The following is a 26,689-nucleotide window of genomic DNA, read 5'->3' as shown; positions in this document are numbered from 1 at the left end:
CTCACTAATGCTCTTGTGCCTGAATGCAATCAAATCCCCACAGCAATGTTCCAAAAACTAGCGTAAAGTCTTCCCTGAAGAGAAGAGGCTGTTACTGCTGGAACAGCACTGCAGTGTTATTATTGATTCCAGAAGAAATGTTGGATGAGCAGGTTTGTACAAACTTTTGGACATAAAATTTATTTATGACAACTTCCATTGTTTGTATTGCTGTAGCTCAGTTATGCTACAACTACACCTAAACATAACCTTCACTTCAGTAACCAAAAAACAATCTTTTGGCTGTTTTAGTTTTTCCAAGAAAAGCTACATTTATGGTAAACACAGCACGTTCAACTGTGAGGGCCAAAAATGTCTTCGCTTATACAAAATTGGCATGTTCTACCATCAAGAAAATGTTTGGTCCACTTGAAGTTCTCAAAACACACACACACACACACACACACACACACACACACACACACACACACATGCCACTTTGCAGACACAAGCAAACCAAGACCAAACACTGGCTTTATTTCAGAACACAATCAATTTCACAATCATGTTGTTTCTGTGTGTTTCCATTATTAGAGACCAAGCCAAAAAATTTCTGCCCATTTGCCCACATTTTGCCCATTGCTCAAGCTGCTTCCCTCTTCAATATTTTACAGTGAAAGATTAAGCAGAGTTTAAATATTTCAGAGAGCAGGGAGGACTGAATACACAATCACCCGGGAACACCTGGAGAGGAGAGAGGAAATTAGCACATTCCACTTCAGCAAGGCTTAAAGAGAATTACACATGAGCTTTTATTGTAGTCACTATCACAAGACTCACAAACATAGAAGCAAAGAAAGATTATCCTTCTGTCAGCACATTAGCAAGCACGTACTTGAGAGAGAAACAGAGGGAGGGAGGAAAAAAGAGCATAGAGCATATGTATGCAGAGGAGAGAGAGAAAGGGATGCTTCATGGGTTATTTGAATTGATGCCATCCCACTTCCAAAACTCATGTTGAGTTAAATTTTGTTTATTAGGTGGTTACTGCGCTGCTGGACATCAATTTTCCCACCTAAATCCTTCCAGTCTCATTCAGACACAGAAATAAAAAAGCTTGTAAATGTGTGATGGGAAGGTGAAGTACCGGAGCTCTGTAGGATACTGACTGCTGCCATTTCTAAGATGTTCTTTCTCAATAGTGCCACAGCAATTATGCGAGAAAACATGGAACCTATTTTAAAGGCCTATGAAGATATGTAGCTTCACTCTTTCCCTCCAAACAGAGGGAAAAAAGATGGCTACAAAAACATATGAAACATCTCATGGCTCTGCACAATGACAGCTCCCACTTTTGGCCTAGAGAAAGAAAACATGCAGTTGCCAGTGATTAAGTGACTCTGTTTTCTTGGCAGTTGACTGACACATCAAAATGAGAGTAAATAAGCTGGAAACACTATACACAGCCCTAGGCTCCACCACGCAGTGCACTGAGACAACAAATTACCTTCTTCTGCTTTCAAAAGGCCACGCATCTCTGTCAGACAAATACACAGACTAGGAAAAGAACAAGCTGAAGTTGATTAGGGAGGCTGAGCCCAAAATATTTATGCTATTTTGATCATTATCAACACTGCAGACTTGTTTTTGGCATGAAGCTGGAAGTATGATCACTGTTGCGTGATCCATAATCTACATGTTGAACCGGCATGGAAGAACACAAATCCCACCGCGTGTGCACCAACAATGCTGGCAACATGTATCTCTTTGCTGCTTTAACAAAATCTCCAAAATGGTAACCTTATAAGAGGGTGACAAATGTACACTGGGCATGTATATACTCCTTAATGCACAGTGATGTGATAAGATTTTATTCCAGATCATTCTGAACCACTTCTATTCTGTTGGTTCTGTTAATCATGGAATGCTCACAATGGCAGATGATGTTTTCACATTGTGTAAAAAACTTAAAACCTGAAGAAAATGTTGATTTGACAGCAAATCTCTATACATTAATCTCTATTAATCTCTATAGCATTGAAAAGAGTTCCAGATAAATGAATGAAATAAGTCTAATATAATGTCACTTCTCTACAGCTCCACAATTTCCAAGTAATTAGAAAAGCTGTGAGAAATGAGAGATGTGTCCACAATGATGGTTAAAGCAATAGTTCATTCCATAATGACTGATAGACCTGTAAAACACTGAAAATGAAGTTATACTAAAATTAACATCTAGAATGCTGAATGCATGTTTGAAATGCGGTGATATCAGGCAGATGACTTATCAAGAAATTACAATAAATAACTAATTCCAGTACATCATTTATCATGTAATAACAGTTCAGTATGAAATACTGAATATAGCATCTCAATATACCTTATAGTGTCAAGCAATAGTGTTCCATTCCACACTGTGCAAGTTAAAACTGAATAACATAACGCAATTTTTAATATAACAAGTGATTCCAGCATCTGACTAGTGTGTAAGCATCCAACAGTCACAACATCAGTAGCATAGGCTCCTGTAGCATTGACAAGCTTCTGGCAGCACCATGACAGAAAGCAAGCCTGGAGAGAGATGATGTTTAATATACAGTGTACAGTTGCAAGCAAAAGTTTGGATGCCCCAGCTCAAATTATTGACTGTTGATTTTCTAAGTGAAAATGAGTTCTCTACAGGAAACAAGCTTAAATATGGCACTTTTCTGCAAATTTTAGTGCGTAATTTCTATTTACTTGGAGAGTTTAACATGTTAAAGAAAAAAAAAACATTAATAAATAATTAATAAAATACAAAATGCACCCTAACTTTTGCACAGGCCACACTTTGTTGTTTTTTCCCCCCAATAGGTCAAATTTAATAAAGAATATGTAATTCAGCTGTGTACTTATTTTTTACGTAGAAAATCAATAAAACACGTAATTTGACTGGGGTGCTCAGACTTGCAGTGTGATTAAAGAAGAAGTAATTAAAAACAATAATAAATAGTATTTATGGATACTATAAATAACAACATAGGATAGAACACAAGACTGGGAAAACATTTTACTTTGTAGTATATCACTCAGAGTTAGATTATGGAACGATGCAGAATGGGCACAAAGCATAATAAAAAAAAAAAATCAAAAAATCGTAACTTAGCAACGCACACTGCACTACTGCTTAGAGTGCTTCTCCACTGAAGCAGTGAGCTCTCCTCCTGTAAAGGGTTAACACATTCATAATGCTTAGGGGCTGCATGTCTGCCGTTTCCATAGTAACCCTATTTGTGGCCAATCTATGCAGCCTCGGAATAAGAAATGCCGTTTGGAGATTTCTCAGTCCGACTGACGTATTTGCCAGAGCAACACTGCAAACCTCAGTTATGAGCAAATGCCCAAGATGCAATCTTGCTCATTTCAACAAGGATAAATTGCAGCTTAGTGGAAATAAATATCAGAAATACTGTCGTTTATCTAATATCCTGAGAGCAGAATGGAAGTAATAACAATCTGTACACACATGAATCACACAGTCAAAGTGTTAGACCCCTGTGTGGATTGTCTTCTGGGATTATGCAAAAAAAAAAAAAAAATCTCACTTGCCTCTGCCTGGAATCTGAGGTGTGATGCCAGTATTTAATTGCTCTTATTAGATTATGTAATCTTCTTAATTGGATCTGGCATTGAAACAGGTGTACAGTTAGATTTTGCATGAATAGTATGATGTGCTCATTACCACAGCAGTGCAATAGGAGACAATGGACATGTTTGAAAGGTTTTTACCCTGCTTTTACTCTGTCTGTGTGCATATATGTATCCAGTGTAACTGCATATATAAACGTATGTGGGATTTTGTGACCAGGAAATCAACAGGGGAAGCTCACAGGGAAGAAACGTGCAGAAGGAGAACACAGGCTCTCACATACATACTTACAAATACATACAAACGGCAGGTGTGTAAATCTCTGATTAGGATATAATTTGATTTGATTCGATTATGATTCTTTAAGAAATTGTTAAATGCACTTTTGGGGGGGATTATTACATTTAAATGTCCAGAGAATTTGTCTTGTGTTTTATTTAAGTGAGCAGTATTACAATCGATTATAATTCATTGTATCATTCCAAAAACAATGCAGCTGAACTGCTCCCAGATCAATGTATTACGATGCATCAATGCCCACACACATGCATTATATGTCCAAAAGTTTGTAAACGACTACTCATCCAATGTTTCGTATGAAATCAAGGGTATTCATTTGTTTGTTGCGGTCCCCTTTGCTGCAGTAACAGCCTTTACTCCTCTTTGTAGGCTTTACACTAGACGTTGGAACATTGCTGTGAGGAATTGATTGCATTTAGACAATTAGCTCTGGATCACGAATGCTCTCTAAATCATCCCAAAGGTATTAGATGGTGCTCCATCAATATAGAGAATGCAGTTCCACTGCGTCACAGCTCGACTCTGGGGGGGCTTTATATCTCTCTAGCTGACGTGACCTTAGGTTCATGTGCAGCTGCTCCAGAGCATCATATTGTATTGGCAGTGATTTTCTAAGGAGATTAAACAAGATGTGTGTGTAATTGAAAACCTGTGTCAGCAATGGATGCATCTTAAAGTAGCTGAATTCACTAATTTGAAGGGGTGTCTAGATACTTTTGGAGTAAACTAAGAGTGCAACAAGACACTCACAATTTGATTTGATTTCTATCGAGTCACAAAACTGGGAAACTGATTTGTTAATCTCAAAATATTTTAATTTCAAACTATGTCAAACTATAACACTTTTTCTTTCAAATTAATACCATTTTCTCAAAATATTTACTGAAAAGGTGAAAATAATGCCTTTTTTTCTTGAGATGTTGAGATACTATAATAAAATGTAAGGAAAGTAAGTAATTATTCTGGGATAAGAAGTGGGTCATTATTATGAGATACCAAGTCACTATTTTGACACAGCAAGTCATTCTTTCAACATAGGAGGTCATTATTAGAAGTTACTAAGTCTATATGAGTAAATCTTTAGAGAGAATAGGCAGTTATTCTGAGATATTAAGTCAATATTTGAGAACATAAGTCATTATTTTAAGAAATTAAGTCAATGTTTTGAGATAATAAGTCATTACTTTGAGATATGGAGTCAAAATTCTGACGCACTGCTGCCAGAAACAGAGAAGAAGAAAAATTGTAGGTGTATGTTTTTCCTCCTGTGCCTGGCAGGATTAGGTTTCCATAGTATATCTCTTAAAGATGCATCATTTTTAACAGCAGCTTCACAGCACATGTGGTACACAGAGGTTCAACTGATCAATCTTGTGTTTTATGTGTTTTATCCTGCTACACACACACAAACACATACGCACACACACACACACACACACACACACACACACACACACACATATTGACTACTGCGCATTGCAGGGGCGTGTCTCTCCACTCTTGACTTCGTTCCAAAATGCTAACAAGTTTCTTCCTGCACACGCAGCAAAAGTGGTTCTCTCTTAAGTTAATTGCTACTTTATGTGCTTCCTTTATGAAGTGTATTTAACATCAATCAACAAAGCTAAAGCTATATCATGGAGCAGAAGAAGTAGGAGGCTGCAAAGATGGAAAACAGATCAAGTGAATTTCAAAGACAGACGTAGATATATATAATAATGCTCTGTACATATGTACGTTTTGGAATGACATACTTCACCAAAAGACAATTAAATTTAAAAAGTCAAAACAAGTCAAGCATGCAGCATTCCAAAATTGATCCAAGTTGATGTTCCGGGACATCGGTTACGTATTTGATTTGGCTTAAGTCTGTACATATCAGGACTTATTGGACCAGCAGGGCCCATAACAGCTTTTCCTGACAGAGATCTCTTCCAGTAAGCCAGTGTGAGTGGAGTGCATTCAGGTAGAGTGGCTGCAGCTCTTGCACTGATGCTGGCACTCACCCCTCTCCTCAGAGACCCGCTATAGACCTCAGAGCTGCTCGCAGGCCTTTTCTTGGCATTGGTCTGCTCTGCTTCAGCAGGCCAAGTTTTCAGAACTGCTTCATGCTAACCTGCCAAAGCTTGTCAGAGAAGCGGTCAGTAAGAGTGGAGCTTCTGACTCTGTTTCTCTGTTTCCTCACAGCCTTCTCTCAGCCAGACCTTCTGTTTCCATCTGACCCTGCGAATGTGGTCACAGATTGGATGTCTACCTTTGAGCGACCCCTGCTTTTATAGCCCTGTCCCTGGAGGCTGAAGACCAGTACCAATCACAAAAGCACACACAGGCAAGTTTGTATTCCTATCTTCTTGTGATATTTCTATTGACTTTGGTATTACTGCTAGCTAAAAACACTTGTCCAACATGCAAAGCCAACCTCGACCTGAACCTTACTATCAGAAAGGAAAAGTTTTTGCTCTTTAACTTCTGCAAACAAAAACTCTTAGGACCAGGCAAATATTCTACACATCACTTTTTCATGCTTTCCTGACATTCTGGGCACATTAGAGTGCCACAAACAGCTAAATACAAGGGCACACACACTCCATGTGACAGCAAGGCTAGAAACTATTTGCAAAACCAGCCAAACCAAATCATGTAAGTAGCTTTTCAGAAATTCCATATATATACATACATACATATATATACATGTGTGTGTGTGTGTGTGTGTGTGTGTGTGTGTGTGTATATAAATAAGTAAATATAGTGTACAATTAGCAGGGTATTTATGAGCAATACAGCAATACAACTGAATAATAGTGGCAGAAAAAACATTTATACAATATGGGTTATTCCCATGAATATGACAAATACTGGGACCCAATTTGAAAAAAATTAAAACAACTAAAATTTTATGTTTTCTTTTTTTTGGAAATACAAACAATGATATTACACTTTCTTGTTTTAGTTTACATTCCTTTAGTTTACAAGGAAATCATAAAAGAAATGAGATTAAGTAAATATTGAAAATAATACATATTCCTTTTTCTAATTATAAAAGTTAACAAAATTACTAGTTAATTACTGGCAATGAGAAGCACATATGTGGACATATTGCATTGTTACAAAAGGTAAAATGGCAAAACAACTCCACAACTCTGCTGTACCATATAGAGCTCCAAATGACATACTAAATTATATGCATATTCCCTTACAGAAAAGTCACATATATTCCTCATGTGAAATGTGCAACACATGTTTACAAGTAATCACACAGTTTTTCAGTTGTGAACACGTTTTCACATGTGATCTCATATTTCTTTACATATGAACACATTTACTGCTCTTTTGTGATCTTACCTCATTGCACATGCAGTTATAGGAGTTTATAGGAGTGCAGTTATAGGAGCTCCTGTGCTCCTTTGCATGGAAGTCCTTAGTAGATAACCTGCTAAATTGGCCACCCTCATGGGTGCAAAGTGTCAGCAGACAGATAGTAATTAGTAGCTCTTTTTAGTAAATCTGCCACAAAGTCTTCTGTTTGATTCCTCGTCCAGGCAGAAACTCCACTGTTATGTCAATAAGTCTCTTTGGGCAAGACTCCCAACATTACATTCCCCTACCACCATAAATCACTCTGGATAAGAGAATCTCATAAATATGCAAACACAGACGGACTACTTCACAATTCTGCTTTGTTTCAGTAAATAAGACTGAAGTGAGATCAACAATGTTAAATCTTTCTTACATAAAACAGAGAAAGTTTTCTTTTTCAGGCATTGTTTGCAATCAAAGATCACAAGACATCACAATGCTCAAAACATCCCACAAAATCACAACAAAATCATGTCATGGCTCAAGTGCTGTGATAATATAGGTTCAATGAGCCTGTAGCAATACCTAGCTCTAACAAATACAGCACATCCCATCCATAAACAGTAATAAGTGGAATTAGTTTCAGCTTTGGACTCATTTCAACAGTTATTCTCCCAGTAAGAGCTGTGGTTCACCCCACACATATAATCCCCACTTTAGCATGACATATCCTCCAGGGAGACCAGACTAGTGGCTCTAAACTCTCACAGACAAGCAGCAGAATCTTTATAAAACCACATTCCCAGAGTCTCTCCCTGAATCTCATCCATCAGCACAACTACACAACAAACTACATCTCCATTAAGGAAGCCAAAGCACAGACGCAGTCCAGCAAGGCGACTCACTCCAAGAGGACTCTGTGAGACGGATGGTGCCCACTCTGCCTGAGATGGATGATATCTAATCTGCTTTATGAAATATTTACTTTGCTGTGGCTGTGTGAGTAATGGTAAGGGCTGCTTTGGAATCAGTGTGGAAAAAATAGAAAGATCAGAGTTAATGAATGTATGACTTGCTCATCAGTCCAGATTACAGTAGCAGTAAGTTTAAATGATGCGTCTTAGCACTCGTTGGCTTGCTTCTATCAGTGAACATATATAGATGCAAATGTACACAGCCAGTCAAATGATTCAGAACACCTGGCCTTCTTTTGAAATATGATTTTTGTGGTGTAATGTGTAATGACTTCAATACAACACTGCATAACACCTTAACACCTTAATTTACACCTGTATAAATATTGCATTTTTCTGAGCCATACCAATCTGTGTAGTACATAATTAGAGACCTGCAGAATCAAGTCATTTTGTACACATATTGAAAATCAAATGAAATCATGAACTCAGTATCATAAATCATACTGAAAATATGTGCGTTGTTACACCGCTACTAGTCACTAATACTTGCATATATTTTGTAACACTTGAAGTATCTTCTTTGATATGAAGAGTCAGGTTTTACCTGAATAATAATTTGACAACTTTGTTTTCCAACCTATTGTTGAAAGTCTACAATGACAATGATCTTTATTCCCAAAAGGTGGTATAAACAAGATTTGATTGCTGATGAGCGCATTGGGCATTACTGCATTATAATTAGACATTACGGCATTATTCCCAAAGCAACATTGTTACAAATATTTGCATGTTTTTTTTTTTTTCTCAAAATATTTTTTCCCTGTTTGATTGTTTGATTTGCAAATCAACAAAGAAAACATGCTCATGTGCATTAAAAACTGGTGTATTGAAAAACTAGGTGTCTCCAAATTTTCACAGGCACTGTACACACAAATACACACAAACACACCGTCTCTCATCGTGCATTCTCACATCTGGTACTGCTGAGTGAGTGTTAAACACTGCAAAGAGTCTCTGCATACCTCAGTAATCTAACCTGATCCCTAGTGAATGACTGGTATGTCTATCTCTGTGGTACTCAGAAAGTCTACAAACCTCTAGACCACATTACCCAGCGTTCTCTGCTTTTCGCATACCTGTTCAGTCCGTTGCAATGCCTACAAATAGGCACAAAATAGCTGCACCCAGTTTTGTATTTTCAGTTAAAATTAGAATGCAGTTATTGAAAGGTGATCTTGAATACACACTGAAGTACTGCGGTACACTGTTCATTACCATAGACAATCATTTCAATGCATCTCTACGCATAGCACCTTCCAATAGGCGTCTATTAAGTATTTTGAGTCAATAGGTTTTTCTGTTACCACGGACATTGTCCATGACTGTATATGAGAGATACAGCAGATAGAGATTAGTATTAAAACATGGCACATTCCTTTAAAGAAACCTTACCTCTTTAGTGTGAGTGTGGAAAGACACGGACATGTCCAGCAGTAGTTTCCGCTGCTCTACTCTCCTCACAAAGTCCTGGATCCTGACCTCCAGGTGCCGCGCTGCCTTATAGATCTCCTCTGGGTCACACTCGCCCGTCTGGGCCAGCTGCTCGGCCGCCTCCAGCAGCTTGTCTGCGTTAGTATAGGTGTTCTGATCCAGGGAAAACCAACACAGAGAGAAATGTCAGGTCATTAAAAGGTACCTCAGATGTAAATATAGCTGACCCCTTAACAGCTGTGCGCCTGCTAGATTCGATGTAAACGAAGACACACTGCTAGAGACACACTGCTTGTCTGATTCACTTACACTCCCACCCCAAATCACATGATGATCACCTCCTGTGATTATCCTAAAAAACAATTCCCTCACACGTTAAAGCTAGGAGGGAGAGCCATCTGTAGGGCAAATCTCCCCATGGTAATCCCCACTTGGCACACACTTCGCATGTCGCCTCTCTATCTCCCTCTCGGATCTGCACAACACTTGTCAGAGAAGCCGTAGCTACTAGGGATTATCGCCTCATGTGCACGTGTGGTACAGCGCTGGCCAAATGCACAGACCTACTGACCCATAAGCTGGCGGAGTAGGTGATTTTCAGCAGGAGATTCCCATCATAATAGCCTCATCCACACAGCCCCTCACCTGAACACAGTATGCTAATGTGGTCATATGTCTGGTCTGGTAATTAATGTAAGATAATTAAAGTTACTTTCACCTGCTGGGACAGGACACAAAGGGTACACTCAGGCCATCTACTACAGTGCCACAGCTTAATCTTTCAGTATGCACTCAAGCCATTTTATATGCTTAATCCAAGAGGTTTCAATCCTTTTTTATTTCTAAAAATAAGCAAAGACCTTATATCTGCTTAAACTACAAATTGTCTGTTAACCTTTTAAAAAGTCAAGTTTTCATAATGTTCTGTGAAAAAGCTTTTATTTTTTTAGTAAAGTGTCTCCCAACTCTGGTTCTGGAGGCCCACTGTCCTGCACATTTCAACCCTTTCCTTTTTTTAACATCCCCACTTCAACTCAGTAAGGGGTTGTTAAAGAGCAAACTGGTTGTGCAGGCCAGTGGGCTTTTGGGACGACAGTTGCGCTGCTTTAGTACATCCGATAGAATAATTTGCTTTATTACGGCGCATTTTATTGAGGTGGATGATGCTTTCCGGATTTCTTACCTGTGACTAGTTCTACATATTACATTTGAGTTCAATCTGAAGTTTGTGGGTGCCAAATATAAGGAATTATTCTATCTTTATTACTGCTGTAAAAGCTTCATAGCAGGTCAAAGCTAATAGAAGAGTACACGGCCGCTAACTACAAGTTTTAATTTTTCACCAACAGAGACAAAAAGTAAAAAACACATATTTGACAGAAAATCACACAGAAGCCTTAACATAACTAAATATACCTTTTTTGAGTATTTAGTACTTCCATTCTTTGCCTTTGTTACAGCTTTTATTTTTCCACATCCATTATTATTCCACATCTCAGAGGTTCAATTGCTGCGTTTTTGTATGTTTCCATTTCTCAGGAAGGGCTTTTTGACAGCTACACATCCTTTCAGACCCATAGTACTGAGTTGTCTTCTCTCAGTGGAAGGACAGACAATCACTTCTACCATTTTCTTTATATCTTTTAATAATGTATTGGAACTCCAGTTTTGTTTAGCTTTTTGCTTGCTTTTTTCAAATGTTCCCTTCATTATGCAAATTGTGTCTTATCTCCTCAGAAATATCTCCTAAAAAAAACAAAAAACTTGTACTTAAGAATATTTTTAACTGGAAATTAGGGTAGTTTGCATAGTAGTGCATAAGCAGGGTGATTCAAAAGTCAGGAACCACCAAAATGTCCGTAAAACACATAATGTTGGACTTTCAGTAAGACAGAGTTGTAGGATAATTTATAATGAACACTGATATATCGTATGAAAGAAACACTGATGTATAAAGTATAGTTAGACAGAATCCATTCTGAGTGGTGCTCTCTTTTCCATTTCGGTTTCCTTTCTTTACGACAGTAATGCAGTTCTGATCTCTGCACTGCACTGAGGTATTTCGCTGCTTTTTTCCACCCAGCTTTTGGCTGAATTGATTGAATTCACTCATAAGCTCTTGCTGGTGTCTGAAGGTCTGCCCACACTGCTGTGAGCCTGATAACCAAAGAAACAAAGACTGCCTTCGTCTCTGTGGTTATTAACAATAGCTGAGCCAAAATAAATCCCCTTCACTTAAGTCAGCCTGCATGTGTCTCAGGCCAATGACCAGACAGTAAGCTGGAGCTTTTGTGCCTCTCTGCCTGTTTATAGGATTTTTCATCCACAGAGGCATTAGTAGATTATATTTGTACGAGAGATATGGCTTAGTGTATTGTGATTCTAATCTTCTTTTGTGAAATGTTTAATCGTCAGTGCACACTGACAGTGGGGTAAAGTCTGATTTATGGAATTTATTTACAACCCAATTAAATCTAATTCCTTAAGGCTTTACCTGTAGATTTATTGAACAAAGCTGGATTAGTTCATTAAACGTGTGTTTTTGTTTTGGGGGGGGAAATATGTAAAAAATGAATCTTTGGCCAATTAATTCTAATGACACAATGTTTTATTCACATTAAGAAGTGCAAAAATTAGCAATCACTATTTAAATCAGCACTTATAATTTGTTATTCAGATTTGCATTTTCTTTTTTTTATGACTCTAATCACTATGCTATTATTCTGTTAAACATAAAAAGTTTGTAGCTCACATTTCTCCAACAAAGCCTTAAAGGCTCTTCCTCCTGAGAAACAGCAAACAGCATATGACCCAAATCATGCAAATACATCATGAAAAAAGCTGCAGAATTATGCCAGGATTACACAGCTTTAAAGCTTTATAACACTGCCCTAAGCGATGGTGTTGACATTAATCATATCGACCCTAAAGTTATGCTCACGTGTACTACGGTTCAGGAACATGACAGCGCAGGACAGTTCTGTAGGCAAAGCATCCCACTAGATTTCCCCTTGCAGTGAAAGGCAGTCCTTTTCCTCAGAGCAGCGCAGTGTACACGGACATTTAGCAACGTCACCTGATTTAGGCCATGAAGGACATGAATGCTGGTAGAAGCAGCTGGTTTCAGCTCTGAAGGAAATAAGCAGCTGTATAGCCCTTTTAGAGAAAGTCTGCTGTGAAATGGCATAACATAAAACACACTATGCATATAAAACAAAAAGGTCAAATGTCATTTTAGTACAATGTGTAATAAGATGAATGTATTTAATATACTATAACCATCCCTATCATATCAGCAGAGTAATTTTCAATGGGACTACATCAGTATAAATGGTTGATTTGCTTTTACTGCAGCATTGTTCAGCTAGAGGGAGGAAGACGACTTGGATTATACTGTAGATAAATGTGGATCCTTTCCAACTTGTCTCAGTTGCTAGACTTATGTGATTGGCCTCTGTCTTACCGAGGCCAACCGCGACAGGCTGTAGACCAGGACGTGTCTGCCAAAAGCTATAAAATCCAATATAAAATGAGTCATTTTTACCCAAGTATTTGAGTTGGAAAAAAAAGAAAGCTTTTCACACTTTCACCCTCAATTCTGTCACACTGTAACCTCTTGCAAGTACCTATTATAGGTGATAAAACTTGGGCGTTGTGTGAGCTGCATTCATAGTCACACTAAGTAATAGCTGAACCAGTTAAAGAGCAGTTAAAGTCAGCCAGCTGTGGACTGCATCTGATAGGAACACAAGTAATTATGTGATGGGAAACAATAGAAACACAGCTCTTTGGAAAGAAACATGATTAAATTTGGCTAAATCTTGCTTAGTAAGGCTTTATGTGGAAAATAGACCTCTAAAATTTTCTGTGTACACAATATATATGTAAAAAATCTTTTTTCTAACACTCTTATAGAAATGTCTCTGCTCATCTAGTGTAATGTGTTTAAGATTTGAGCAGTTTTGGAAGAAATGTTCATATAAAATACTGTTGTTTTCATAAGGACCCCACTTAGGAATAGTTTATTGGCTTGTCATACAGTGTTAATTTCACACAGCTAAAGCTTCAAATCCTAAGGAAACTAAAATAATCAAAATGAAGTTCCCAGGAAAATAAGTTTGTTCTTACAGTGCAGCACTGTAACTGAAAATCATGGCTCTAAGCTACACAATGTGAATAAAGATTGGTGCCCAGTTGTTTACTGATTCTTATTAACATTAATATACATGATATGATTGATTTCTACACCATTATATAACTGTTACACAGTGTTACATATTTCACTATACCTCACTCAACAAGACTGACTGGAGCAGACTCAGTACTCTATGCTGTAAGACGTCATTAGTCATTACTGTAAAACAGGCAGTGGGTTTGACTCTTGTGGATTAATTGTTAGGGCACCAGTTGGGGACTGTAGCAGATGCAAAGAACATGCTGCTCATGTAAACTTACTTTTAAGTAACTGCTGAACTTTCTCACCACTCTCACCACACAATGTTTTTTCTTTTTCTTCTTTTTTTTCAACTGCTACAAGATGTATGTATAGAGTGCTGGTTTGGTTTCAGGGAAAGGTTAGGCAAAAAATCTGCTAACAAACATTAGAAGTTCAACAGTCACTCAAATCTTTTCTCTCAACCCACTCAAACCATATCCAGGTCTTCATTAAAGCCTCGTCCGTGAGGTTTAAGGCACAGTACGACTACATTCAGCTGTTGTGCCAACACGTGCATGTCCAGCATGCATTGATATGGATGCTAGATTACATTCATGATTTCTGCTGTTTCTCTTTATAAATCTTCAGTTTGAAAATTCCAGATTTATTCTATTTATACATAAAACCACAGAAATTGCTAATGTGATCTATAGCAACCATGTGCCAACCGTGTGCACATAGAAGACCCGGAATTCAGCGCAACACTTATTGTCTTAAGTGTCTGCCTTAGACAGTGAAGTTTCATTCATTTTTATAGTTCACTGTAAGTCGATTTGTCCCAAATCAAAGTGAAGTCTGCATAACCTTAATGAAGTCCTGGAAGCGGTTTGAGCAGGTTGAGAGAAGTTTTAGGGATGCGTTTACAAAAAGCTTTGGCTTATTTTTCTTTTTTTGATTTTTCACAGAATCATTCTTTTTAATCAATTAAATGAAGGCATGTTGTGTTCTTACCTGGGCTACCTCTTCAAAGTCATCATGGCGTTTCTGCAGGGCCCTTGCTCTGTGCAGAGATTTGCCCACTCCTGTGTGTTTGCTCAGGAAAGCCTCACCATGGTTCTCTATCCAGTCTATCACCTTTGCAGACAAAATACAAAAACAGATCTTTCAAATGCTCTATTGTGTTAGATGACAAATGCAGAAAAACCTTTTAATTATAAAATAATATGCACTATGCTTTCTCATATATTGTATCAAATTCATGCTCAGAAGGCCAGCCAGTTTGGGGAAAAAGACTACACCAAGTAAGTACCCACACAATCTACTGCTCAGAGACGGTAATTGCCCCCTCTCTCTGGCACAGGGGGAATGATCCATCACTATTGTCTCTCTGTCAAACTACACACAGAAGCCACTTCATCAGGGGCTGCATTAGAGGGCAGTGTTACAGGACCAGTGCTTTGATTTTACTAACACTGTACACAGTGTGGGCTAACATAAACCACAGCATGACTACACCATCATAACTGCAACTCTATTAATGTGCCCTGTCACTCACCTCTCATAGAGTAAAACGCTGCAGAGGAACAATGTTTATAAATAGAAGAAATAGCAAGGGTGAAGAGAGTTCACAGACCCGAGACTCCTCACCCACTCCACGGTGGAGTTTAGTTTAAGAGTGTGTGTGTGTGTGTGTGTGTGTGTGTGTGTGTGTGTGTGTGTGTGTGTGTGTGAAATATGAACACAGTATTGCATGATGAAAAGATGAGACTCCATAGGGATGAGCTCATCTGGGTGGGCTGTGGAGTGTATAGGCTCAGATAAACAACTGCAGTTTAGCTGAAGGAATCTGCATTCCCTGGAGTTTGTTTACTATTCTAACAGTTTTATATACAAGTTTATATGCAGTGTATACATACATTGAAAAAACAGTGCTTTGACATTACATGAGTCAAATGTGTCACATCAACACAATTATATCAACACAATTATTGCTAAAAGAATAGAACCGAAAGAAAGCAATTGTGTTGACGCAGCATATTTTATTCATGTGGAACCAGCTGAATCACTGACTCACTCTGTGGGCACAGTTGTATGCAAAAGTTTGGGCAAATGACACATTTTGTGTATTTTTGAAGTGATACGAAGAAAACAACCTCTGCAGCAAATAATTAAAAAAAAAAAATTCTGCAAATGTTAGAGCCCATAACTTTATGATTAATTCACTTAAAAAGGGAAAATAGTAACTGTGTCTTGTGCAAAAGTTCTGAGATCCTGCTAAGTCTGTACTTAGTAACACCCTCTTTGGCAGATACAACTGCTTTTTGTAGGCAGATAGGATTCAATGTATTCTTGTTCAAGGAATTTTCACCCACTCTTCCCTGCAGAAAGCTTCTAGTTCCGCAACGTTCTTGGGTCATCTTCCATGCACAGCATGTTTAAGATTTATAACTATGTTGAGGACAAAGGACTGTGAGGGCCATTTCAAAAGCTGCAGAATTTCTTGTCTTGGATCTCTATCTTTTTTAGCTTCGGTTTCTTGTCTCAAATGCTGCTCATTTTTTTCCCCAAACATACCTTTAGTGATTGTGGCCAAAGAGTTCCATTCTTACTTCATCAGTTCACAGCACTTTGAATTTTGTACAGTACTATGTAAATGTATGTGTGTATGAGTGTGGGGGGGTGTATACCTACATTATTTGCTGTAACTCATCAGAACATACACATCTCATTTATGCATCTGTCCTTTACTGACAGTTTCTGTCAGTCTACCGAGTGCTGGACATGAGAGAGTCCCTGTTCTTTTGTTTGCATGCTTGAGTGACACAAGTTTATAACCCACGTCAGCAGGGGCTGTGATGACTTCTGTGCGTGGCTGATTACAGCATCCACAGCGTGTTCTAAAAAGAGGTCACACACTCGCACGAACAGGAACCACAACACTAAATATAACTCCACTGGGTGCCCGCTGTTTAATGATACAGCTTCATTCACTTCCCTGCACCAGTTCAGGCTCTGTGTTTAAACAGAATCCTAGGGCAGGAGCTCTCATCTTGGATCAGCTTGCCCCCGTCCACATGCATTTCAGAAAAGGGGAATCAAAAACTACCTTTCCACTCCGAGAGTCTTCATGACTAATGCTCTAAACCTCCACTCAAGCTCAACAAACATTAGCAAACAAAAAACCAAGAAACAAATTTAAACATGCAGTTGGCGGAAAACTGTTTGTGATGGTTGTCACTTGTTATAATGTTCATCTCGTTTGAGTCCTGGTTGCAGTTCATTTGGCTTGGAAATCTTTTTTTGTGGATTTCCATCCGACACTTCCCGACAAACATCGACATTGTTGGCAGTGTGGTTCAGTGAGTAAAAGTCCTAATTCCTAGAAACATTCATGAGTAACAGCCGCCTGATTATGGCTGGATATGCCCTAATTACGCTTTTTCCGGAGCGAACAAGAACTAATGAAGACAAACAAAACAAGGAAAAAGAATGTTGTAAACATGCTGACAAAACTGTCCCTGTGTGTGACACACAAAATAAAAAAAATAAAGAAGGAAAGTATTCCATAACCTCTGTGGCCTGAGAATAAAATAAGTGCAGCAGATCTGCAGACCATTAGGAACACTGAAGCTAAGAGAGTGAGTACACAGAACCTGCTAATTGTTCTCAGCCTACGATAGAATCCGAGCCCCCAAGCAGAGATTTTTAAAAAATGCTACAGCATTTTATTTTTGGTTTATTTTCCCTGCTGTTGAGTTTTAGTTGGATTTTGACTCTATGGTGGTTTTAGAGACATATGGCACACTCATTTGTATGTATATATATATATATATATATATATATATATATATATATATATATATATTGTATGTATATATATCTTAACCACACACACAAGTGCTGAATTTACATTTATTAGTGTAATTTATCTAAAATCTTGCACAGATTATGGTTACGCTGCCGAGGATGCTTGTAAGGTTTGTTTTTGCAAATGCTCCTTATGATAAGAAGTCCTTTTATTGTAGAAAAAAATCATGCATTTTCAACCGCTTCACCTGTGAAGGCATTTCTGCATCTAAATTTAATAGAGGCATGCTAAACAATAATGTCAAAAATGAGAGAAAATGGGATCAACGCTTTCCACTACCTGCTAACATATACTGGGCAATACTGTGCTGCTGATCTTCTATGACTCCGGCCTTAAGTCACAATTCCACTCTGCCCACCGGCCACCACTTGGAATCCTCATTTGTCTAGGTTGCCAATATCATCACGGTAGCCTAGTGACAAGAACTTGTGTGTTTTACTGATAACCCCATGACTGTAGTAGTCAGAGAGCTCAGAGAGAGACAGAGACAGAGACAAAGTGGAGCTCTGGCCTTATCTCACTACACCGGCTAACTTACTACACTTCATAGAGGGCCAAGGCTTTGAAAACAGAGGAGACGTGGAGAAAAAGTGCCTTATTGACATAAGTGTTGATATACGACATGTAGAAGAGAAGTAATGAAGAGGATTAACTCCTTTAAGCAAGGGTCATCAATTCCGGTCCTAGAGGGCCGTGTCCAGCTCAAAGACGTACTTCAGCAGTTAACTGACATATTTAATTGGTTTGTTTGAGCAGGGAAATCAGCAAGCAAGACCTGGTAGATCACCAAAACAGTCACCATCAGATAAACAGTTTTTAAAGCTTTCATCTTTGAGATATGAGAATATCAAGCTCCACTTTTGCTTCAGATCTGAACAAATCCACAGGTGTTTCTGTCCATCTTTCCACTGTGAGAAGAGAACTCAACGCTAGGGGTTTGAAAGGATGTGCAGCTGTTAGTTGTCAGGGCAACCCCAGTGTCCAGACCTCAACGTCCCTGAATGTGTTTGGTATTATCTGGATTGAAAGAAGCAGAAAATGCAACTAACATCCAAAACTGAACTAATAAATAATTTCTATTATGCCACACATTTTCATTTAATCAAATGGGATAGAGTCAATACACAGACTTTACTTTGACATTCAAGTTCAACTGTTGATGGAACAAAGCTGAATCATTTCAGTGTAATTTATTTGGATTACACTGCAATGGAATTCTCTTTGGATAGATTTCAATTACTGAAATGTACTTTGCTTAATTTTGTCTATTTTACATAAAACAGGTACTTAAAGACAACATAATTCATTTATTTAAGGTTGATGGAATTTATGTCAAACAACCTTGTTGGTTCATTTTTTTAGTGTGTGAAAAATAAGATTTAAAGCTACTAAATGCAAAGGGTGAACACAATAAAAACTGAAAAATGTAGTATTACAATTACAACCCCATTTCCAAAAAAGTTGTGACTCTGTGCAAAATGTAAATAAAAACAAAATGCAATGATGTGCAAAGTATTTAAACCCTATATGTCATTGAAATAGTAGAAAGACAACATATCAAATGTTGAAACTGAGAGATTTTAATGTTTCTGAATAATGTATGCCTATTTTGAATGTGATGCCAACAATACAATCCAAAAAAGTCGGGACGGGGGCAACAAAAGACTGGTAAAGTTGTGTAATGCTAAAAAAAACACCTGGTGGTTAATTGGCAACAGGTCAGTAACATGATTGGGTATGAAAGAGCATCCCAGAGAGGCTGAGTCTTTCAGAAATAAAGATGGGGAGGAGCCCACCACTCTGTGAAAGACTGCGTGGGCAAATAGTGCAACAATTCAAGAACAACATTTCTCAACATAAAATAGCATATAACTTTTGCTTTTCATCACATAGTTACATTAAAAGATTCAGAGAATCTGGAGAAATCTCTGTATGCAAGGGACAAGGCCAAAAACCAGTATTTGCTGGCCGTGATCTTTGGGCCCTCAGGTGGCATTGCACTAAAACAGACATGATTCTGTAGTGGAAATCACTATATGGACTTAGGAACACTTCTGAAAATCACTGCCTTCTCTGGCCCGAGCTCATTTAAAATGGACTGAGGGGATGTGGAGAAGTGTCCTGTGGTCAGACAAATCAACATTTGAAATTCGGTTTTGAAATCATTAACACTGTGTCCTCTGGGCTAAAGACCACTCAGCTTGTTATCAGTGCACAGTTCAAAAGCCAGTATTCATGATGTTATAGGGGTGCATTAGTGCTCATGGCATGGGTGACATGCACATCTGTGAAGGCACCATTAATTCTGAATGATACATAAATGTTTTGGCAACATATGCTGCCATCCAGATGATGTCTTTTTCGGGGAAGGCCTTGACAATGCCAAACCACATTCTGCAAGTATTACAAGAGCATGACCTCTGGCTTTTGCACAGGTTTGTACACATTAGTTTCATAGTAGTTACTGAACATTGGGCCTTATTCACCAATATCTTCCTAAGATTTTTCTTAAATGTGTTCTTGAAAAAGGTCCTAATGACTGTTTTTAAACCTCAGAATTGTTTGCACCTTTGTACTCTTGAGTTTGTGTAGATTCTGTTCTTACCTAAGAACAAAGCCAAATAAGAAAACATTAGTGAATGTCAGAATCTTCATGAAAACTGCATAAGTGGGTTTTAAGAAGGAATTTCTGCTTAAGAACAGTTGTTGAATCAGGCCCAATAAGTCTTAAGATTAAATACTGAATAATAAGCCAAGTGTATGAGGTTAACATGCTATTTATCACAAAACAGCTAACTAAATTATACTGATTTGGCTGCTGAGGAGCACCACCCAGGAAATGAAATAAGCTCTATACGCTGCCAAAAAAGGGCAGCCTGACAGAACCACTTGTGTGTCTGACCCAGCACAGTGTTAGTGTACCATCTACATTTGATATAGACATAGTTTGTGTAGCAAAGTGTTTCTTCCCTCAGTTGTCTGGCATTTTTCCTCCTCCTGGTCACAGCGCTGTGCTCTGACACACATAATAAGAGCTTTAATCCAAATGATGCTCTGCCTGATGTTTGTACAAACGGAGGCCTGTATGTTGTTGGCAGACAGACTCAGTGTGTGAAGTGGACCTGCACCTCACTTTCCTGCTGTCGAACACATGAATCCACTCTACTTTTCTCTTCAGACTGTTTCTGTGGGTTGTTCTGTTTGCTCAGGCTGAAAACCTACCATTGCATGTTTATCTACCTTTAACCACACACTTAGAAAGCTGCTTCTGAGGCAGATTGTGCTCTAGATTACTGAACTTTTGCAAACATTTAAGAGAGAAGTAAACCTCAAGTAAGTAAACTGGCAAAGTGGACAAGCATTAAAATATATATAAAAAGAAATTTATATATACGTTCATTTAAACTTGAACGTTCTGCAATTTTACAAGCAGCAAAGGGTGGGGCGAGATTTGTGTAAACAAGATATTAGCATTCCTGAATTAAGTTAACATATGAAGTCAATCATGGTAACTGTTTCAGGTAATTAATTTTTAGATATGATGTTAATAGGAGAGCACTTATCAGGGCAGGCCGGGAGAGCTTCATTAACTGGTGTTATGATGTGTAAAGGAGTGATAAAGTGTGAGAACGAAGACTGCTATTAAAGAGCAGACAGTTTATCTTCACTGGGCCCAGGACTGCTCTCTATGGCTTAATGTGGTAGAGCTAATACTTCCCAGGATAGGAGAGGAGTTTTCAGGGAGCATTTGTGAAAAGCTCTGAATAGGAAAGACTCTGATAAGAGAATGACTGAATAAAGCAAAGGAATAATTCATCAGACTTTAAGTGAAGCTAAGCCTGAGTCAGTTCAGGTCTCCTATAGGCTCAGGCTGGCCTGGCTTGGGCTTTTAGACTCTTTGGCTTTTTAGGTTATGATTAGATGTTGATTTGGCTCAGTCACAGAAAAACTTTGTGCCAAATGTGTCAAAAGGTTGCACATGAATGAAATGTGCTGCATCAACACAATTCTTGCCAAAAGAATATAACTTTAAAGAAAGTAATTGTGTTGATGTAACATATTTTATATGCTATTCAAGTGTGACACATCTGAATCGTGCAAAGTCAAAGCACCAATTTTTTTCAGTGTAGGTTTAGACAGCAGTGCTCCGACAGCAGGCTGAATACAGTCCCGCAAGTTCACTGGACTGATAAAGCCAGCGCATCTTTGGGGTGAAATCTGGCTCACAGCCACCACTGACTCACAGAGACTCAGGGGCTCAAGCAGGGGATATTAACTGTACTTCTGGGCTCATATCCAGCCCTTAAAATATTAGAAGGAAAAAATGCAGTGCGTGAAAAAAAATGCATAACTCTAAATTTATGGTTAAATGCTGACAAATCTCCCCACTCAGTACTCTGTATGGATCTATTCTATATGGATATATTACAGCACTTTTACATGTAAGCAAGCTTGTGTAATTAGGTGAATATATTCACTTAATGTTTTATGTTTGAGGAAAGGTCCATTAAAAATGACTTTTATTCAGCTTTGTGAGTAAGTCCTTAAAGAAATGGCTCACTAAAAATTGAATTTAAACAATTTCCCCCTTATCGTAAACAAAGACAATCAGGCAAGACATATTTGGTGTCCAAAGTTTACTTAGTGTAGTATTGCATTGGAGCTTTGAGGCTAATGTGGCTAAAAAGTAATGGAAGTATGTACCATCCAAAACCTTTCTGGGTGACACAGATTTCTATTAAATTCGAGGTTTCGTACCTCCACTGCAGAACTAAAGAGCTGTTTTTGACGTAGGTGGAAAACTGTGTAAATTGAATTTTTCCATGAACCATTCCTTTAATCAATATAGGTGGAGAGAACGATGTTGTGATAATTAATTTAGAACAAAAAAGGCAGTATTTGCTCAATAATATTGTATGTGTATTGAATTCATATTGTCAGAAGACTTTTATGATACCAGTGTCTGGTTAACATTTCATTCCACTGCCGTTATTTTGCTCTGCCTAAGTTGCCCACAAGGGGTCCACAATCAGTCACTAAGCATACGCAGTGGCCCCAAAAAGTATCTGGATTCATAAACAGTCACTATACACATACAGGTGCCCCAAAAAATTTTGGATCCACAAGCGGTGGATACTGCACTACACAATTTGTCGCTGTCCAAAAAAAAAGTAGTATCTCCATTTTTTCCAATTTCTATTTTTCTACATTATTAACATTATTAACATTATTCTACATTATTAACACAGCAGCTGCCCTTTACATTGTGTGAATATTTCATGATGCATGGACCAATAGAAATGCACCATAATTGCTTGGAATACAATCTTTTTACATTAAATGTAAGAAAGATTTTACCTTCTCTTGTACAACTGCCATTTTGGAGCCTTTGGACAGCAAGGATATACAGTGGCCCCAAAGTTTTTTTAGTATGTGTTAGGAAACAGACTATAACAGATGAGGAGACTATAATTTATTTATTTTTTTAAGTATTCTTTGTGGCTGGTGTGTTTCAGATGGTTATCAATTTCTTTCATCTTCTGCAGATTTGCATCCAGAATGTCTTTGTACACTTTTAAGTTCATGATCCCATCAACGAACACAAGTTCACCAACTCCACTGAAAGAAAAACAGACCCTTTGCTGTTTCCACCTGTGGACTTTACACAAGTCTTAGTGGAGTCTGGTTGAAATCCTTCTCCCGTCTCTCTCCACACAAAGACCACCATTAGTCTGATGTTGAGATAAAAGTGTTTTTCTCTGAAACATCATTTTCATCCAATCATTAAGTATCCAAAAATTTACCAGTGACTGAATTGTTCTAATACTCTTTGTGGCCACTCTATGTGTTTAATTTTGTATGTATGTGTTGTAAATGTGTGTGTACGTGCTCTATTACCTGTTGCACGTCCTGCTGAAACACACACAGCTGAAGTCGTTGGTGCAGACGCACTTTGCGATGCTGCCAAATGCTCTCGAGGCGCCGGTGGTGATGGAGGACCTCATGGACCACATCCAGTATGCAGTGCACCGCTTTGGAGTAATTTGCTGTTGCAGTCAGCGACTCTGAGTTACCGGGGCTCAGCGGCCGCTGCAGAACGTCCAGCAATGCTTTACCATCCTGGCTCACCTGCAGAGAGGGAGGGAGCAAATGAGTGATAGATAAAGAGACACATAAAATAAAGTGCGGACAGAGAACATCTGAATTTCAAACAGGTTTGCAGGTCACCGTGCATGAGATTTTTCCAACACTTTTAAACTAAATCATTGGCTCTGTCCCAACATTGCTCTCCTCTTCTGTCATTGCAGCTTTTTCTTCTGTGAGTACTGTTTAGAAGTCAAACTCAAAGGCAAGCTGACTTATGACTAAGGGTGCATGTTATATCAGCAGCCAATATACTATTCATTAATAAATATGAAAATGTAAATACTATTGGTCCAACATTAAATGTTTAATAATTATTGGACATTAAATAATTATAGCACTAGACATGTATTAACTGTGTATAGTCTCTTGTGCTTTGAATTCCCATAATATTCAACTATTTTAATTGATAGCATAGTGGATAACACTACTGCTGCACACATAGGACAATGGGGATGAATTCCTTGTCCAGACAGGGATGCCACTGCTATACCAGCAACAATGCACAGTGTATCTGAAACCTCCTCCTTATTAGACATGAAAACATACCGCTTTAACCCCTCAAAATCCCAGGCTTATTACATACTAAGGCTTATTATTCAGTAACTACAGGAACTTCAATGCAATCTGGTTGAATTATTCTTGGGTTATAGAAGTGTGTAATAAAATTTTGGGCACTGGCCATTTAAGAGGTTTTTTCTTATCTTTGTCTTTAAGCAATGATTACAAATGATTTCACTGCTTTGATTTATGTAAACATGGTTTACATTTTTACTTGCTTTAAATTGGCCTAAATGCATATTTTGTCAGGTCTTAAACATCTTGTAAAGCGAGTTTATTTCTGAATGATACATGATTTTAAATGTACTCTTCTGTGTGCTTCTAATTTTTTCTTTCTCTAACTGAACTTTTTAGTTTGTTAGTACAAGCATTATGGATGCCACCAGATAGCCAGTAGTGAAAGTTTGAAGGACATGCCCACAATAACTAAGGGAGGCAAAACGGTCAATTACGCAAACAGCGCCTGATTTCTGATTGAGTAAACAAATCACATTGGAAGGATTAATTTGCATAAATTTCAGCTCCACTGAACTTTTCTGATGCACCACATTCTCCAAATTCGACATGCTAGTCCAGTCAGGCTCTATCACATTTTATAGAACTGGCGCTTATGACTGAAAATGAATGGAATACATTGCTGTGGTGCTTGTTAAGTGACCCTGGACAAATGCATTTGCCATATAGAATATATACATAGAATGTTTAATGTTTGATGCAAAATAATTGTCATGTTGGGTAAAATTAATCAATCACCCATCTTTAGACTTTGAGCCAGTCTTGCACTTCATACATGGATTATTGTGTGAACATGTTTTAAAATGCTAAAAAAAAGATTGTGGTATTGGCCAGAACAAGCTGTAAACTGTAATCATTATTGGCCCCCAAATTCCATATTGATGTATCTGTAACTCTTTCTCATGTTCTGCTTTGTAGCCACAAAGACAATGACACTGAGAGAGTCCAACAATAATGTCCTCTTCATTTTACTCAGCTTTTATTCCAATTGTGTTTCCTTGCTCTTACGGGTAGTGATGCCACATATACGTATAGGAGCTTTAAGGCATGTAAAAATCAAAATATATCTACCAAACCCTCCTCTGAATGTGTTTTCCACTCTGCTCTATAAATCAAGTTTGTTCAACCATAATCACATTTCTATGGCAAATGGGTGGAATGTTTAGAAGGTTTGTTTTCTCCTTCAGCAGGAAAAGGGCAAAAATTGTTAAATCTGTTTTGGGAGACTCTTGCAGGGCTCTTTTTAAAGATGTCACTAAATAAGGCACAAAGGATAAAGTGTCCTTTAGGATACACAGCTTACTGCAAACGATAACCTCTCATCACCAGAGCTGGAAATGTCCTTTTACTGGAAAAACATCGTGTCTAGGAGATCATAGACTCTGAACCACAAAGGGTGCCACAAAGATAATTTAGATTGAGTACAACCAGAAAAGGTCACCATTGATTCTGCGGTGGTTGGAAAACATGGGTACATAAACACAATCTGTAGCAGTTTCAGAGCAAAGCTGTATCTACGAGCTGCATGTTCCAAAGTGATCTACATAAGAAAACATTACACAGCATATTTCAGCTGTTTGAACACTAACTACAACAAACCACATCCTCTGTAGTCCAGTACCAAAAACACTTTGGTGTAAAAAAAAAATGGCTTGGTTTTCCAAATTAAAATGAAAATTAAATTAAAAAAAGATTGAGGGTATGAAGAAAATGGAAACAAAAAAGTGTGCACTGTGATTTTTAGATTTGTCTGGGCTGAGAGTGACAGTGGATCATGAGGACAGTGTTATGTAGGCCATGTAGTTCTTTTCTACTGGATAGACAGGGCCATACACATACTCAAGAACCTATATGACCCATGACCCTTTGCGTCATGGTTGGTTTTCAATTAAGACATGAAACATGGGCAGGCAAATATAACTCATGATACAATATCAGTTACACATAATATAAACTTACAAACATCCACCCTTACTGGTAGGATGTATAGGCCATGAATAGAAGACTACAGATTGACACATGAAATGTTTAATAGATATGCTGTATGCTGTATGCTGTGAGATGGTTAATGTTAAACAAATCTGAAATACATGATTATCATCAGAAGTGCATCATTATACACAACTCATGACTTGATTTGATTTCTGATACTGGGCTCACAATTGTATTTTCCATAACAAAATTTGAATAAAGAAGGATGAGGACTGGATTGCTCATTAATGCATAATAATAACACTCAAGCTGGTAGATTCAAGTCTTAAAGTCTACACTTAAAACCATAATTTTTATAAATGTGATGATCTTGTTGGTATAGCAGCTGCAGAGCAACTCCT

The 26,689-nt window shown here is 38.0% G+C and overlaps 1 protein-coding gene across 1 annotated transcript in view; it reads right to left on the bottom strand.

Moving 5' to 3' along the window:
• The window catches only part of kalrna (kalirin RhoGEF kinase a), a 212,163-nt gene that overhangs the window by 79,474 nt on the left and 106,000 nt on the right, over positions 1-26,689 (bottom strand). The window contains exons 9-11 of the mRNA XM_036566096.1: positions 23,535-23,765; positions 14,780-14,902; positions 9,574-9,765 (exon numbers count right to left, since the gene is read on the bottom strand). Coding sequence (XP_036421989.1) covers positions 9,574-9,765; positions 14,780-14,902; positions 23,535-23,765 — 546 coding nt within the window. The remainder of the gene's footprint in view (positions 1-9,573; positions 9,766-14,779; positions 14,903-23,534; positions 23,766-26,689) is intronic.

This window comes from Colossoma macropomum, unplaced genomic scaffold (assembly GCF_904425465.1).
Source record: "Colossoma macropomum unplaced genomic scaffold, Colossoma_macropomum, whole genome shotgun sequence".
Lineage (NCBI taxonomy): Eukaryota > Metazoa > Chordata > Actinopteri > Characiformes > Serrasalmidae > Colossoma > Colossoma macropomum.
Note: the sequence above shows the minus strand (reverse complement) of the source record. Positions and strands in the feature narration are given on the sequence as shown.